This window comes from Hoplias malabaricus, chromosome 14 (genome assembly GCF_029633855.1).
Source record: "Hoplias malabaricus isolate fHopMal1 chromosome 14, fHopMal1.hap1, whole genome shotgun sequence".
NCBI lineage: Eukaryota > Metazoa > Chordata > Actinopteri > Characiformes > Erythrinidae > Hoplias > Hoplias malabaricus.
In genome coordinates this window covers 22,410,029-22,428,719 of record NC_089813.1, presented here as the reverse complement: position 1 = coordinate 22,428,719, position 18,691 = coordinate 22,410,029, and the positions used below count along the sequence as shown (strand labels likewise).

General features: G+C 38.7%; 1 protein-coding gene across 2 annotated transcripts in view; it reads right to left on the bottom strand.

Annotated features, from left to right (window-relative positions):
• Window positions 1-18,691, bottom strand: part of si:dkeyp-117b11.1 (B-cell linker protein) — a 44,124-nt gene that overhangs the window by 4,837 nt on the left and 20,596 nt on the right. For both annotated transcript variants that reach the window (XM_066643994.1, XM_066643995.1), the window contains exons 10-16: window positions 9,906-9,942; window positions 7,874-7,946; window positions 6,407-6,437; window positions 6,277-6,304; window positions 3,455-3,560; window positions 2,736-2,767; window positions 2,619-2,635 (exon numbers count right to left, since the gene is read on the bottom strand). In XM_066643994.1, coding sequence (XP_066500091.1) covers window positions 2,619-2,635; window positions 2,736-2,767; window positions 3,455-3,560; window positions 6,277-6,304; window positions 6,407-6,437; window positions 7,874-7,946; window positions 9,906-9,942 — 324 coding nt within the window. The remainder of the gene's footprint in view (window positions 1-2,618; window positions 2,636-2,735; window positions 2,768-3,454; window positions 3,561-6,276; window positions 6,305-6,406; window positions 6,438-7,873; window positions 7,947-9,905; window positions 9,943-18,691) is intronic.

Genomic DNA, 18,691 nt, shown 5'->3' with positions numbered 1-18,691 from the left:
CACAGAACTTGCTTCTCCTCCCACTACAAGCAGCGTAACCCTGCCACCAGCTCCGCCACCTGCGCTGGCTTTCTACCGCAATTACTGCTATGGGACTGCTTTGTGTTTGGGATCAGCAATCGCCATGCCTGCTTCTCCACTGCTAAAACCTTTAAGCGCACCTGCTCCTGTACTGACTGTTCTCCTGTTTCTCCTCCTGCTGTGACATGTGTGAAACCATGCCTCTACCTCCGCCAACGGCAGGTAGCCCCCAACTTTTCATTTCCTCCTCTCCAGCCAAACAGCCTCAGTGTTCCAGTAACGTGCTCCATTGCTCATTCAGCTAAGGAGAGGAACCCCGCTGCCCGTGTAGGGAGCCCCTCTGAAGCAATGCAATGAAGTCACACCATCCTCTCTCCCGACTTAATGCCCCCTGCTGGAGCATTCTTCATCTTCCTATTATTCTTCCTGGTTGTCTGAGCTGGATGGCATTAGTTTCAATGTCTTATTGCCTTTGCTGTCTTGCAAGTCGGTGCCTTAGAGGTCTGCTTTTGAAATTCATTTCTACCTAAGATGCTTTATTAAACAGCTTGTAATCTGCAATATTTCTGTACAATACCAGGGCACTGGTGATTGCATTTGAAAATATTGGAACAAAAAGGCACATTTAAGCATTTATCCTAAATCGGTACCCCCTCCCCTCAGAAAACGTCCTTGATTGACAGAATTGCACCCTTTTTAGAGCAGCCGCTCTCTCTTCCTCTTGTTCTCTCCTATCCTGTTCTGCCTTCCTCACACTCTCCAGCTTCCTAGCTCATGCTCTCTGCTCTCTTTTTGGGTGCTTCAGTGGACCTTCAAACCGCTTTGTAGCTTGCGCTTTCTCCTACCATAGACCTTTGGCCCAACCTCTCTCCTTCCAGCTACACCGCTCTTTACCTATAATTTTTCAGTCCTCTCTGTCCCAGGTACAACTGTCGACCTTCATTCTACCTTCTCCTTTCAGCTACTATGCTGCTCCTGGCTTCTAACTTTCCAGTTTATGCCCTGCCTTTTGTCTCACTGTTCCTGCGGTGCTGACCATCAGCTGCCCTTTTTGGGCTTCTTATTTTGCCTCACCTGTCATCCCTCTAGATCACACTTCCATTTCTCAGTTCCCTTTATGCCACTGGAAATGCACCACTTCCCAACTAAGGGCATCTTAGATAATTAAGGCTGTGCCGTCTGTAGTATTTGTCTCTCAGGGCCACTACTAATCCACTTTCCCTCTATTGCTGCCAACCTCTGACCTCTTGCCATTACCCACCACCATCAATTACACTGAAGTATAAATGGACTCAGATTAGCAACACTCTGACGCTTCCAGTCTGATGCACTGTTATTGTGGCCCCAGATTGATGTCATTATTATTATTGTTACACTGGTGCATAAACTGGTGATACTTTAAATTTCTATCAGTAGTTTAACCAGAGGAGAATGGAGTCTTGGTTCCTCCCAAGGTTTCTTTCTCTAGCCTTGAGGGAGTTTTTTCTTGCCACTGTCACCTTCGGCTTGCTCAGGGCTTTGATACAAATGGTCTGTTCTGATACTAATTATATAAAGCTGTTTTGTAGCAACGTCAATTGTAAAAAGTGCTGCATAATTACATTTTGATTTGATTTCCTCTGGAGCAATGATCTTAGCCATTTTGCAACCAACTCTGACTCCATTGTGTTGCACGACCACTACCCCTTGATCGCTGCGGCACTATGAGTACTTGAATTACCAGTCATGCCATCCCCTATCACACTAGGCATTCTGTCATCATAATCATTAAAGGACATTCAATTTACTAAACCTAATGCTCTTCTTCTACTGTCTCACATGGCACTCAGTCAGGCACCAGTTTATTAAAGGCAGTTAATTTATGGAATCACAATCCCCTTTCATACACCTACTCATGATCCAGGAAACCAACCAAACCCTCGACCAGAGTACTTCAACCTGTCCATTCTGTAGCACTTAATGACTAGTATTCCTGTAATTTTTGGGGTCCGGCTTCATACGCATTCATAAGCCACCCTGAACTCCTCCCCAAAGACTTCTGAGTTCACCTCCCCTTTCAGCCTTTATAGTTGTAGTATGTACTATCCAATATTTTTGTGTCATTTTCAAATCTAAAGATTTACTAAAAATTCCAGAATTTTCCATGCTTTAGCCCAATAATCATCATTGTAAGTGTGTTCCCTAGTAATGCCTCAGCCCTCTGAGGAGTCATAGAGAACACAACAAGCCATGTTTTTTTGTGGGTAAGATAGCCGCTCTTCACCGCTCAGTCGCTTATGTAACTAGTTAGCATTTGTTAGCTGATTTGACAGATATAGGCAGTGTGCACTCAGGGGATACTCACTTATTAGTGGAATTGGTGTGGACTAAAAGTTGATCAAAACATTGCAGTACACAAAATGGTAAATTTTAACTGTGCAACATAAAACACAGTTTCAGCAGTGTTGTGTATTTAGACAAAAGTTGTACATTTAGACAAAAGTTGAGACTAATACTGAAGATACAGTGGGAAACAATATCTTAAGGCATTTGCAGCACATAATTATATTAATATATATATTAATATATTAATCTTCTATTAATATGAAGATCTTTACCTGTCCTCCAGATGGCACTGTGAGAGAGTGAAAGGGGAGGAATACGGTTAAATATGACACCTTAATTATGTCAGTAGCATTGCGGTCAGACAAAGAAAAAAGCAAGGTTCATCTCACCAGTGCTGTCTAGTGACGGGGGAAGAGGCGGACTGAAAAGAACACACATAAGTTCACAGTATGTCAGATGTGTTTCTGTTACAGTCAGCATAAGTCTATTACATGTACCTGCATCTGACTGTTTGCCAATATTTGGGGAAAAATACAAATTGCTGGATCCATTATGTACTAGTGCTCATCTCTTGGTAATTTAATTTAAAATATTTTGCATTCATTGGTTTTTATAAAGAAACAATCAATTAGTCAAATGTGCCTTAAATTTAGTCCGTAAATTTAAAGATATTTGGTATTCAGTGTAATTTCACCACTTTCAAAATGTCAGTCATTTGAAGATTTTAAATTTACTTTATGTATTAAAACTGAATTATTCTTTAATTACCTTTCCATGAAGAAAAACATAATTTATACCTTACATTTTCATATAGATAGATAGATGTAGAAAAAACTAACTGCAAATCTAATATGCCAATTTCATATTTTCTTATTATGAGATTATGCAATTATATACCCACAGATATTACCTCATGAACAAAAACAAAAGGTAATAATTAAAACATGTTAATTTTTTGTTATTAAAAGATTAATAAGCTGTTTTTTAGAGTCTGAGTGAAATGCACATCTAATTTGATATTCCGCTGAAACATTTAGGTGATTTTTGGTACATCTGCCCCATTTCTGCTCCAAAAATTCATGTCTTTGCCCTGAGTGTGAGCTTTTACCTGGGTTTGGATTCTTTGAGGCTAATGGGTAGTGGAGGTTTGCTGTTTGGTGTAGGTGGTGGCGCTTTGCCAGGAAAGGTGTAGCTTCTTATATCTGGGAGTGGGACTACAATTAAGAGATGGATTTCAAACGATTGCTACAATAAGCAAAAATATTAAACTTAAAATATAGAGAGCTCAAAAAATATATAAATGAGATACTTAAACCTCAATATATTAGCAGCTAACCAATAAGCCATTAGTGATATATTTTAATATATAATTATAATATATAATTAAAAAGTAATTATACTATATAATTAAGCTCTAAACCTGAATACGTTTGCAGAACTCAAAAAATTAAGGCAATCAGTTTCCCTAAAATTTTTAAGTTCATAAACTCAAAATTTACTTTAAGCGTCTACAACAATATATAATGCTATATATACAGGGTGGGCCATTTATAAGGATACACCTTAATAAAATGGGAATGGTTGGCAATATTAACTTCCAGTTTGTGGCACATTAGTATATGGGAGGGGGGAAAATTTTCAATATGGGTGGTGACCATGGTGGCCATTTTGAAGTCAGCCATTTTGGATCCAACTTTTATTTTTTCAATGGGAAGAGGGTCATGTGACACATCAAGCTTATTGGGAATATCACAAGAAAAACAATGGTGTGCTTGGCTTTAACATAACGTTATTCTTTCATGAGTTATTTATTTACCTATAAGTTTCTGACCACTTATAAAATGTGTTCAAAGTGCTGCCCATTGTGTTAGATTGTCAATGCAACCCTCTTCTACCACTCTTCACACACTGATAGCAACATCGCAGGAGAAATGCTAGCACAGGCTTCCAGTATCTGTAGTTTCAGGTGCTGCACATCTTGATGGTATGGTGTGGTATATGGGGTACAAAGATAGTGAGGCCGTTCTTCATCAATGGAAACCTCAAGGCCACTGGATATGTGAAATTGCTACATGATGATGTGTTTTCCTCTTTATGCACTGAAGCTGGCACGTTCCCTGAATTTTTCAAGTAAGATTGTGCACCACCACATTATGGATGTCAGGTCCGAGCATTCCTACATGAACAGTTTCCTGGAAAGTGGATTGGTCGTCGTGGACCAGTTGAATGGTCCCCAAGGTCTCCCAATCTGACCCCCTTAGACTTTTATCTTTGGGGTCATCTGTGGGCAATTGTCTATGCTGTGAAGATACAAGATGTGCAACTGGAACTGTTAGCACTGGAACCTGTGCTAGCATTTCTCCTGCGGTGTTGCTATCAGTGTGCGAAGAGTGGGAGAAGAGGGTTGCATTGACAAATCCAACACAAAGGGCAGCACTTTGAACACATTTTATAAATGGTCAGAAAATTGTAAATAACTCATGAAAGAAAAAAGTTACACCATTGTTTTTTTTTGTGAAATTCCCAATAAGTTTGATGTGTCCTCTTCCCTCTTCCCATTGAAGAAAAAAAAAAAAAAAAATATATATATATATATATATATATATATACTATTAAGTACTATTAACTAATTTAACCATGAATTAATTCATTTTCTGTAAACAAAGTGCTAGCTTATCACAGCACAACACAATCTCACCTATGGACACCCTTGTACAGCCAGTCCACCAACCAACGTGTGTTTTTGCAGGAAATGCTCAGGGCAGTGACCCAAGCTATGTGGCTTTTCATTGTTATTATTCAAGTTTAATAAATTCAGTTAAAAAAAATCTAACTTAAAAAATTCAAACAATATATTTTAAAGTTGCTCAAATTCGATAGGCCAAATTCAGATGCCAAAATATAAGTTAAAAAATTCAGAGTACACATCCAGGATACAAAGGATAAGCAATCGATTCATTAGGATTTTCTGTTGCACTTTAAATGGTGCTGTAGTTGCATTCTGTCACCGCTAGATGTACGAACACAACTTCCATACCGTGGAAAACTACATGTTTAGCTTCTTTCCACGGATCTCTTTATTTTCAAAGTGTCTCAAAAATCTAAAAGGTTCACTGAAGATACAATATAACAGACTATTGATATCCTGAAGATGAAGAAATTTTACTGTGGAGATTTTTTTGTAATGGCCCTGTGAACATAGCATGTGATATGACAGAATATGTGGATATCCTGGCCATTGAAACACGCTGGTCTTCGGCCCATTGGTTATTTTCTATTGGTTATTACTGACAGGGGGCTGACCCAATCATATCATGAAACACATCCTCCCTTTGGCTCTGTGCGCTGGTGTGCAGTGCAATGTAGGATGAACGTAACATTTTCTGTTAGGATCTTCTGAGATGGAGAGAAAATGCAAAGGATTTACAGAGAGACTGTGAGGAAAAAAGAAACTTGCTCTTCAAAAATACACTGACAAATGTGCCGGACACAGCAGGGCCTTCATCAGCTCCTGTGAATGATGACATTGGTAGTATGCTAGGCCAAGGCTAAGCTACTTTTTTGGCCCTGGAAAAATGTTTTTAGGTAGGTGGTTAGGGACAATGCACAGAAAAGAAAGATAATTACACTTTTTTAAATGACATAATATTGTCTATTGCCTATGTTAGATTATTACACTCGTGGAGTGGAGGAATATACATTTTTATAGTGTTAATAAATAACACTTTGTGGAAGTATTTAATGTTGGTAAAGTTCATGGTTTTAAAGAGCTGAACAGTTGGTATACACATGCAAGAGACCGAAAAGTCCAAAAAGATGTGCGTTATCAAATGTGATAGGCCAGTCTGGTTCAAAATGCCAGGGCTGATTTTATGTCCTAGACCATCTCTGATGAGATATATCTTTTTTGTACTAAATAAACAGACTGACCTGTTTTGGGGTCACTGGGGATTGATTTCTGAGAAAAAAAACATAATAAATAGTAATTTTAATATTTGTGTTTGAAACTTCATTTGTGTGTGTGTGTGTGTGTGTGTGTGTGTGTGTGTGCAATACTTACAGACTTGGCTCTAGGGACAGGTGGTTTCAAACTGGAAGGGAAAAAGGGACACACTTTGAATGATTTTCTATCCCATTCCTGAGGAGTCCACACATTTCAGTGTAAAACCAATGTAGTTTTTAAGGATGCATAAACATGGAACTATCTCTTAGTTCAGCAGTACTTCAGTAGGCTTACATAAAGCCTCAGATTAAATAATACCACAGTTCAACACAACAAATTAATAATACATGGAAAAAATAAACAGCTAGAATATATTTATCAAAAGGTTTTAAACATCTATAATGTTTCAAATATGAACTTGATTTGATTGATGAATTATTATTGTAAAAGAACATATCTTGGGCAGTAAGGAATATGAATTCCCCTCCCTGTGTGCATGCAGCTGTTCAACACACTCCATGGTCAATTTTTGGAGCAATTTTCCCCACATCAGCCTCAAAAGTCAACATGACAAGTGAAAAGCCAAAATTAAAGCTTAGCTATGTAATGTTGCACAGTAGCAGCATATGAATTCCTACAACAGAGCTTCTAGTATTATTCTGAACAATATTTACTCTATTATAATATAATTAATTAATATAGCTCTATTTCAGTTGCAAACAAATTATTCTATAATGATGGTTTACCTGCATCTTACAACCACACCTCACTTAGATTTGCTTATATATATATAAGAAATTCCTTCCACACATTCACCAGAAGTAAATTTTGTCTTCTATACGTGCATAGCATGAAGGCAAAAAGCAGACAGCCTTTTAAAAAGATACGATGAATTAATATGATTGGATAAAATCTGACCATGTCTGCTGATCAAATATTTAGTCTGAGTTAGCCAATTTAATTGTGCCACTCTCTGCCAGACTTGTACATCAGTGACCAGTGACCAAATTATCAGTTTATGTTTCTGCCACCCCGACAGGTGCCTGCGCTGTGGTCTTATGCCTTATTTCTTTGCTTGTAAAATTTCCATGAAATTGGCCCCTTAATGTATTGTTCCACTTCCATATTCAGATGCTCCTATGACGGGGTGCCATAGCAGATCAAGTGATCCGCATACGCAGCTTCAGACATGTTTTATGCTGGATGAACTTCCTGACCCAACCATCCCATTTCTCACATACTTGGGACTAGTAATAGGACAGCTAACCAGTCCATCCCCCACAGGCTGCGCAGCAGACGTGGAGAAAACAACAAATTCCACACAGATCCAGGACATGGAAAATAACACAGAACACACTTTCCCACCCCACTCCCCATATCCATGCCACCTGCATATGACATATATTTTAAAGCAGAAAAACAAAAAGCATGGCATTAAGTCAGGTAGTGTAGTGTAAATGTAACTTAAGAGACAGAAATGCAATTCAAAACTGGTACAAATATTTTCTATAACTCTAAATGTCCAAAAGACCAGTCAACCCCAGTGACAGCTTAGTAGATTTATACACAGTCTCACTAACTTACATTGGTGGAGGAGGATCTCTCCCAAAGACATTGGATGAACGCCCACGCCCACCTCGGGGTACTGGTGGGCGTGCTACAATAAAAAAATAATTTATTAATTAAAAAAGAGAAAGAAACATTATACACTATTTTTTATCCACATCCACTTCGGTTTGGTTTTTATTACTATAAAATTATAAATTAATATAATACTAGTAATCTACAAATTTGCAAGTTTCAAACCATTTTAGACACCTATAAAATATACATAGCTGTAGATGACCGAATAATATTTGATAAAGCATTATATATATATATATATATATATATATATATATATATATATATATATATATATATATATATATATATATATATATATATATATATATATATACAGGGGTTGGACAATGAAACTGAAACACCTGTCATTTTAGTGTGGGAGGTTTCATGGCTAAATTGGGCCAGCCTGGTGGCCAGTCTTCATTAATTGCACATTGCACCAGTAAGAGCAGAGTGTGAAGGTTCAATTAGCAGGGTAAGAGCACAGTTTTGCTCAAAATATTGCAATGCACACAACATTATGGGTGACATACTAGATTTCAAAAGAGGACAAATTGTTGGTGCACGTCTTGCTGGTGCCTCTGTGACCAAGACAGCAAGTATTGGTGATGTATCAAGAGCCACGGTATCCATGGTAATGTCAGCATACCACCAAGAAGGATGAAACACATCCAACAGGATTAACTGTGGACGCAAGAGGAAGCTGTCTGAAAGGGATGTTCGGGTGCTAACCCAGATTTTATCCAAAAATCATAAAACCACAGCTGCCGAAATCACGGCAGAATTAAATGTGCACCACAACTCTCCTGTTTCCACTAGCACTGTCCATCGGGAGCTCCACAGGGTCAATATACACGGCCGGGCTGCTATAGTCAAACCTTTGGTCACTCATGCCAATGCCAAACGTCGGTTTCAATGGTTCAAGGAGAAGTGGACACTTGGGCAGAATCTTGGGCTGTGGACAATGTGAAACATGTATTGTTCTCTGATGTGTCCACCTTTACAGTTTTCCCCACATCCGAGAGAGTTACGGTGTGGAGAAGCCCCAAAGAAGCGTACCACAGAGACTGTTGCATGTCCAGAGTGAAGCATGGGGGTGGATCAGTGATGGTTTGGGCTGCCATATCATGGCATTCCCTTGGCCCAATACTTGTGCTAGATGGGCGCATCACTGCCAAGGACTACTGAAACATTCTAGAGGACCATGTGCATCCAATGGTTCAAACATTGTATCCTGAAGGCGGTGCAGTGTATCAGGATGACAATGCACCAGTACACACAGCAAGACTGGTGAAAGATTGGTTTGATGAACATGAAAGTGAACTTGAACATCTCCCATGGCCTGCACAGTCACCAGATCTAAATATTATTGAGACACTTTGGGGTGTTTTGGAGGAGTGAGTCAGGAAACGTTTTCCTACACCAGCATCACGTAGAGACCTGGCCACTATCCTGCAAGAAGAATTGCTTAAAATCCCTCTGACCACTGTCAGGACTTGTATATGTCATTCCCAAGATGAATTGATGCTGTATTGGCTGCAAAAGTAGGCCCTACAGTATACTAATACATTATTGTGTTCTAAAATCAGGTGTTTCAGTTTCATTGTCCAACCCATTATATATATATATATATATATATATATATATATATATATATATATATATATATATATATATATATATATATATATAGTATAAAATATATCTTACTGTTCAATACTCATTGCTAAAATAGCTACAGGGTATAAGGTAAAGAAAAAAAAAAAGTTAATAGGAATTATTCAAAATAAAATAAAAACTACATAAGAATAATTCATGTAGTGAACATGCATATAACTTTAGTAACCAGCATTACCCACCACACCCATAGTAATATCCAAGTATAGTAAAGTCCAATAAATAAATGTAAATACATGAATGTAAAAATATAATATATTATTTATAAAATCTAATATATAAAATATAATGTAAAAATATAATAAAAAATAACCTGGCCGGTACACATCAGGTGTAGGCTCACTCTCACTCTGGAAAAAAAAATCACACAGTAATAATAAGAACAAATTTTTCACATTATAAATAAGAAATTCCAGTGAGCAAAATAAATAATACATGGAAATAATTTGGTCCTTGCTCTACTCCTTTCATTGTTGCAGTAATAATTAGCTCAATTTGATATATATATTATAATTTTTTTTTTTCTAAACTTGTTATTATGTAAAATGTAAAATTCTGCAAATTAATTCAGTAGAGCTCTTACACATTAAAAATTTTACGATTCCATCCCCTCACTTTTATCAAATTAAATCAATATTAAAATATGCTATGCAGGGGTCGGCAACCCTAGGTATGCACACACACAGAATAACATAAAGACGAATTTTCAGCCAATCACATGTCATGTATCAACATTTCAGCCATCAAATGTATCAGTTAGCGTGAGTGATAAGGGAACGAGCTATGGAGGTAGAGTTGGGGCAAAATCCATGAGCGCATTTGAAATTTGTAGTTGCAGAAAATTGTGTGTATCAAACATGTGTATCAATAAATTTGAAGTCAGAGAAAATTTCTTCAGTTGTTGTTCAGGACCGATTGAGTTTTTCTTCTTTTCCCACAAATACAACTTAACAGTTATACCTTTACAAATTCTTCATTGCAGCTGCACAATAGTGCCATTTGAAGACAAAAATAAAGAAAAAACATTAATTGAATGCCTGTTACAATTTTTAATTAACCAAATTGAAAATCCACTGATGCACTATTTGAAACAGAATTATGCTACCAGAGGAAACCTGATTATTGATGAAGGTAAAGTAAGCCTTCTGAAAAAAAAACTATTACATTTTTCTTGCTTTAACCACTGCAGTATTTAGAGTTGAATTGATGTTTATGTTCTTTCCTGACTTTATGACTGTGTATTTTAGATACCTGTATATAATCAGTTAATAGTTGTTCACAACTCAGTTTTGTTTTTCTACCTGTAGATGGATATTCTACATTTTGTAAAGGCAACAGATGCTTGTGGCTTTGCTTAATCTGTAAGAAATTTTCTGCTATGAGGCAATTACCCCCTAATCATTAATCTCTAGTTATGGCCTTGGGAACATGTTTTGAAAAGTCATTCTCTTTTTTTTAATCAATATTAGAATGCACAAATGGAAAAGGCAGGGGAAGAAAGACTCTTTTTTTCAAGCAAACTCAAGTAAATGGAGTTGACAATTTGCTACCACAGGCTTGCAATGTATAACCCCTCATGTGAGTCTGCTTTGTGGTTTTCACACATAGATCAAGGAGACGTGGGACTAGGGCTTGGCAATTAATCAAAAATTAACTAATCAAAATCGGCATTAAGAACTTCTAATCAACATAATCTTGTCTATATTGATTATTTTTATTCTGAAATGTCCCCACTATGTGTTCATGTACTGTCCCTTTAAAATCACACTACCAAGCTGTAGTCACTTGATTCTGCCCCTATCTGCCACATGGAAGCAACCAAAACGCTTAGGCAGACCAAGCAACTCGAGCAGCTAGTACCAAAGGAAAACACAGCATTTGTGGTTTGGATGTGATGTATTTGACTATAATTAAAATGACACTGAACACAAAGAATAAGAATGTAAAGAGAGGAACAAGCTCCCAGCAACATTAGAAAAATATCCCATATTTAATACTGGAGCATATTTACAATACAAGAGGGTCAAAATACAAAACCATTGTTCATTAATCATAATCATTGTAAAATGTTAATTTAATCGTGATAATGATTTGCAGGGCGGCATAATGGCGCAGCAGGTAGTTTCGCAGTCACACAGCTCCAGGAACCTGGAGTTTGGTGTGTTCTCCCCGGGTTCGCATGGGTTTCCTCCGGGTGCTCCGGTTTCCTTACACTGTCCAAAAACACACAATGGTAGGTGGATTGCTGATTTAAAAGTGTCTGTAAGTGTGAGTGAATGTCTGAGTGCGTGTCGCCCTGTGAAGGACTGGCGCCACCTCCAGGGTGTGTTCCCGCCTTGCGCCCAATGATTCCGGGTAGGCTCCAGGCCCACAGCGATCCTGAACTGAATAAGCAGTTTCAGACAATGAATGAATGAATGAATTGAAATTGCAGTGGTTGCAGTGGTTTTATTCACCTGGCACAAACACCTCCACACAAGACAGCATAGGTTGAAATGAATGGGTATTGCTAGTATGGGGAGAGAAGGAATATTAGCTATCCTCCCATGTGATTTCAAAACAACAAATGGACAAAAAAACATGCTATTTCTATACTGTAGGTCAAATATAGTAATTCCAGAAGTTATAATTGGTCATGATTTTAATTATAATTTGGCTATGAAAATTTGAGTGGATTTTACTTCCCCATCCCAGAACACCCCCACATTTGAAAAGATTGATACAACCCTTTTGATGTCATATTCATTATCATCATCATCATTTTTTTTCAGATTAATCCATTTCAGGGTCACGGTGATGTCCAATTACCTATATATATTTTTTTCTTTTTGTTATGCAAACTGTTATCGCAAAATCAAAAATTATCTTAATGTGACTTTCCCCCTATTCATTTTTTGAAATTCATACACCATCAATATTTTTTCTGTTTCTTAAGGGAATACTAGATAAGATGTGGGAGGTGTTTATTACATTTTGGGGCTCCCCTAGTGTCATTTATTTTTACCTCACTGGATTGAAATTAATTGGGAGGAGAACTGAAGGGGTGTGGGTTTGTACCCTCCTCCATGTAAAATATTTTATTCAATTTTTGGACACTTCTATTGGTCTATTCATCATGAATTTTTCAGTGTGAAGGATACATGTTTTTAACTGGATGGCAATGAGCAACAGCTGGTCCTCCAAAAAAACAAAATCTGCCCAGGCTTTGTAGCTCTACTGGAGAATATATTATAGCATCACCTCAAGGTGTCAGCACAACACGGGAAGTGGCAGTTACAGGTTATAAGCTCATGCAATTGGTAAATAAAACGAGTGCCAGGGGTTACTTCTGATGGTGGGATGGGTCATCACATCCCATTTGGACAGCTACAGCTTGCCTTAAACTGGGAAGTCCCTGGTCAGTAAGGTGCTGTTTAGACATGGCTTACCTGCTTCATTGGGTGTGTGGAGTAGGCCAAAAAACTCTGCACCAGATAATGGTGGAGTCCAGCTATTCGTTTTGCAAGCTGGAAAGTTAGAACCATGTGTCCTGGCCTCACTACTGACCTGCAGCAAACTGATGGTGAAAGGAAGACTGCCGTCATTGACAGAGAACTTACTCAACTAAATGCTGATATTGCCTGCCTCCAGGAAACTCAACTTGCTGGCAATGGTTTCATCAGGGAAGAAAACTACACCTTCTTTTAGCAAGGGAACTCCTTGAGCAAACCTAGGCAGCATGGTGTGGGCTTTTCTGTGAAGAATACTCCCCACTCAAAGAAGAAGGGTGACCCCAGTATAAACACCTGTTGTGAAAGAAACACTGAAAAAATGCTGTGGAGGATTGACTTTATGAGGCCTATAAGTCTGCACCAAGCTCCAGTGCACTAGAAGCCCTCAGATCTGCCAGCAATATTGCCCAGCAGACTGCCCACTTCTGCACCAACACTTATTGGCTGGAGTTCTGCAGTAATTTAGAGACAGATGCAGATGCTGTGAATGCAAGAGGGATGTACGAGGGTATAAAAAAGGCCTCTTGCCCAGCTAGTGTAAATACCACTCCGCTAAAATCCAAAACTGGCATAGCCATCCCAGTCCCAGGAAAGCAGTTGTAGCGATGGCCTGAGCACTACCTTGCAACCTAATGCAAAATGTCTTCACTTATATCACTCTTGATGGCATCCCAGACTTTCCTGTTATGGAAGAGCTAGACACTCCACCCATCCTGGAAGATCTCAGAAATACCATAGACAGTCTTGCTTGTGAGAAGGCCCCTACAATCGACAGCATCCCATCAGAAGTTTTGAACAATGGAAAATCTGCACTGCTTGTACCCCAGCATAAACTCCTCTGCCTCTACTGGGAATTGGGACACATCCCCCAGGACATGCAAGATGCTAGCATCATCACTTTGTATAAGAAAAAAGGAGGCCACAGTGACTGCAATAATTATCGAGGTATCTCCTTCCTCAGAATAGTCGGGAAAGTGTTTGTCCAAGTCGCCTTAGCACACCTACAGATCCTAGCCTCCCACATTGATCCTGAATCCCAGTCTGGCTTTAGAGCTGGCAGGTCAAGAAATGACATGAAATTCTCATTTCGCCAGCTGCAGGAGAAATGTCAAGAGCATCAAATGCCTCTCCACATTGCTTTTATAGATCTAGCAAAGGCGTTAAACTTGATCAGCCCAAGAGGTCTCTTTAGGTTTCTGCAGAAGATTGGCTGCCCCAAGATCATGTTCCATGAGAACATGCACGTCACGGTCTGAATCAATGGTACATTATCAGAAGCTTTCCCAGTCACCAGCGAAGTAAACAAATTTGTGTCCTTGCACCGATGCTCTTTTGCATAATTTTTTCCATGCTCTCCTAAGCTTCAAGGACTTCAGTTAAGGAGTCTACATTCACATCAGGAGTGATGGGAAGCTGTGTTAACATTGTATGTCTTCACATCAAGACTAAAGTCACAGATATATTCATCCGTAAATTGCTCTTTGCTGATCAGACCATCATCCAACCATCACCACTGACAGGCACAACTTTGTTGTGACCCCATATACCTGGGGTCCATTATCAACAGCTTGCTTTTCATTGATGCAGAGGTAAACAGCAGGTCTGGTATAATCACAGTCTTACCATGAAATCCATGCTACTATCCATGCAACAGGCCTGTGTACTCAGCACACTCTGCAGCTGTGAAGCATGGACCATTTATGAAAGGCATGAGAGGAAACTCAACAGCTTCCACTTGAGGTATCTGTGACACATTCTGTGGCAAGACTAGGTACCTGACAAAGGGCCTGAAATGTGCCAGCATTAACAGAATGTTTACTATTCTCTGTGAGAGACAACTTTGATGGCTTGGGCATGTTAGGAGAAGTGATCCGGAACATATCCCCAAGGACAAATCCTGTATGGGGAACTGGCAGAGGACTCACGACCAAGGGGAAGCTCATGGCTATGTTTCAAAGATGTTTGCAAAATTAACATGAATCTGTGCAACATCAACACCAGTTCATGGGAAAGCTATGCAGAAGATTTCCTAGGCTGGCATCTTACTGTCAGGCAAGACCAGAAGCATGGGACATGAGAAACTCAAAAGAGAGTCAGGAAGAAGGAGAGACAACAAACAGCCCAGCAGACAACACAGATCAAGTATAACAGATGCAGCAGAGATTGCCACTCCAGAGTAGGACTGCTTAGCTACTTGTGGAAGTTCAGAAAATAAAACTCTTATATGCTACACCATCATCACTTGAAGACAGAAGGATGCCGACAATATTTATATCTATTTACTTTGTTCTATGTCGTTTGCAGAAAAGCCTAGCAGATTACATAAATGTACAGTATTTTAATTATCGCTTTTTGTTTATTATATTAAACAGCCATTTTAACAATAAAATTAAGATTAAGTCAAGGCAGCGGGAGGTACATGAAAGCCAGTCCCTACTTTCTTTTCATAAGTCCATTTAGCACCATATGCGGTAAACCTGCCAAACGTGACAAGCAACTCCCTAGAATCACCATGGTTGTGGTGGCCAGGAAAGCCCAATTGAATTGCAAATTAAAATGAGCTGCAAAAGCACAAAACACATTCATCAAAATGATGACACCTAGGCTTCATTTAAAAATTGAGATGCAAGTTCAGAAATGCGATGCAAGTTCTGAAAACAGCTTCAAGTTCAGTATACAAATGAAAGGTCAGAGCCTTTCCAGCCACAACACAACAGAAGTTTTCTGGAGTTCACTAAATGCAATACAACTAATACAGCAGCTTTCAGGGTCCTCTAGAAAACTTCCACTGTGTTGTGACTGGATTTGCAGTTTCTGAACTTTCCTCACATTTCTGAGCTTGCATTTGTTTTCTAAACTTACATTTGTCTTCTTAACCTGCTTAGTGTTTCTGAACTTGCATTTGATTTCTGAACATGCATCCCATTTCTAAATTTGCATTTGTTTTCTGAACTTACATCTTGTTTGTGAACTTGCATTTGATTTCTGAACATGCATCACATTTCTAAATTTGCATTTGTTTTCTGAACTTGCATAGTGTTTTTGATTTTTTTTTAAAATGGTTTCATCAAAAAGGTTTCATCATTTGGTTGGATGTGTTTTGTGCTTTTGCAGCTCATTTTAATTTGCAGTTTGTTTGGGCTTTCCCAGCAACCATAGATGGTTCCAGACTTGCATTCTTCACATTCTCTGCTTCATAACTTTCATATTGTATAGAATGAAAGTCTCATATGAAAGCTGGAACTGTCCACTTTCCATTTGTGTAGTGTAAAGTATGTAAATATTAATGAATGACTACAAACATACATTGCATGGATTGTATTACGGCCATGAAAAGCCATATTAGGCTATATTAGGTTCTGACAAACAATAATTTAACTTTGTGTCCTTTTTGCAAAATTACGGTCATAAATCCCCAAAGTGTCATAAATTTTGTTTGTAGCGATGTAGCAGTGGACTGTAACAAACCAAACCCAAACTCCCAAACCTATATTTTTCATAGTAGCATGAATGTTTTGACTCTGAAGGCTCAAAGGTCATGCACTGTAAAAGTATTGCCTGACACAAACAGTGATTTCTCCAGATTAAATTCTTTTTTACAATATACAGTAAATGGTGAAATCTGCATTGAAGAGTTCAAATTTTACTTTTGAACTGTGTGATCATTCTCTTAAAATTTGACACAAAGTGGTCAACCATGACCCAGCATTTTTGCAAAGGCTGTACCTTTACTTTTTACCTTTACCTTTTACTCAGTCTTACATGTTCACATGCTCACTATTTTAAAATTAGAATGTATCTTAAACATTCTGTAAACTCTTCATTCCTATTTTGCTTCTTTTTTTGGAGTGTGTTGCAAGTATCAAATTTAAAAATAGCTTATTGGGGGCATCACATGACCACTGGAAGATGGCTGCCTGAGTTCTCGCTCTGCTTCATTTAACTTTTTGGTGCTATCCTCATTAAAATTTGTTGAACACCATTTAGTCGATATTAAATGTGATGTCGGGACGTCAGAGAGTCAGGAGGTACGAGATTTTCCACTATTTTTGTCTACCAGGCCACCCAGAGAGGCCAAACAGAAATCAGCTAAACATGAAGTACCTCAGGCGCCTTTAGCATTAACACCTCAAGAGGACCTGCTGTCTGAAATACGTGTGCTCGGCTCTTGATTTGACATGTGCCTGGACAATATTGACTGTCGCCTTGACACATTGACTTCCAGTCTTTCCTCACTGTGTGCAGCTCTCTCTGACTTAAAGGAGAGAGTTGCCTCCAACGAGACTAGACTTATTGATGTAGTGGGCTGGGTCTCATTTGTGGAGGACCTTACAACCTCTCATAGCAGCTAGTTGGTCACGCTGGAGAAGAGGGTTCAGCAGCTTCACTCTAAGGTTAACGACCTTGAAAACCATGGACGACCATGCAGAGGGCTCTGTGCCTCTCACTAAATTCCTATGCACAATGCTGCCGAGATGGCTTGGCCTTCCACCGGACTTTACTCCTGAAACAGAGCGTGCTCACAGATCCTTTGCACCGGCTCTGCCTGAGTGCGGTCCTCCTCGGTCTGTGTTGGTCCGCATTCTCCATTATCCAGATAAGGAGACAGTCCTGCGAGCTGCAGTACAGAAATGACAGGCAACACATGATGGGGGTCAGCTTCGATTTTATCAAGACTTCTCTGTTCAGGTCCTCAGGAGACGGTACGAATTCAGTGAGCTGAGGCAGGAATTTTCTACTCTGCAGATGTTTCGAGGACTGGCTAACCCTGCGAGACTCCGGTGTCTCCACGGCTTTAAGATCTGCCTGTTTTCAGTGATTGAGGCGGCAAAGGACTTTCTGACCCGTGGGCTTAGGGCAGGTAGGATGGAATGGAGTGTTTTTCTCTGTTTGTAAAATGTACATACAAATTTATGATGACACTTTACATTTCTGCAGTCAGATCCTGTTTTCTTATATCAGAGAGTGGATATGAATGATGCTTTTAAATACAAAACTTGTGAAAGATTTGGGGCATGTTATTAAAAGGATGAAAATTTGAACTTTTCTTAAAAAGTAGGGAGCATCAATTGCCATGATTCAGGAAACATATTTATCAGAATTTAAGCACCTAATACTTAAACGAGATTGGGTAGGACAAGTGTATTTTGCATCTTGTAATTCTAATTCAAAGAGACGAGATGTGGCTATATTAATTAACAAATATTTGCCATTTATTTTATAAATGATTAAATGATTCTGAAGGCAGATATGTCATAATCTCGGGCCTGTTACATGGATAGCATATTACTATGGTTAACATTTAGGCGCCAAATGAAGACTGTCCTAAATTTATGTCTGATGTAATTTTACTGTTTAGCAATACCCACAAAATGTAGGCATTATGGCTGGAGATTTTAATTGCATCTTGGATCATAACTTACACAAACCTGCTTTTTTTTTAACCAATTCTGAATCCTCACTGGTGCGTAACCAGATATGTATGGAATATTGACTGGTTGATATTTGGAGGGAATTAAACCCCCCGAGTTATACTTTTTTTCTATTTATTTTTACACCACATAGTTCATATTCCCGAATTGATTATATATTCATACCCAATAGTTCA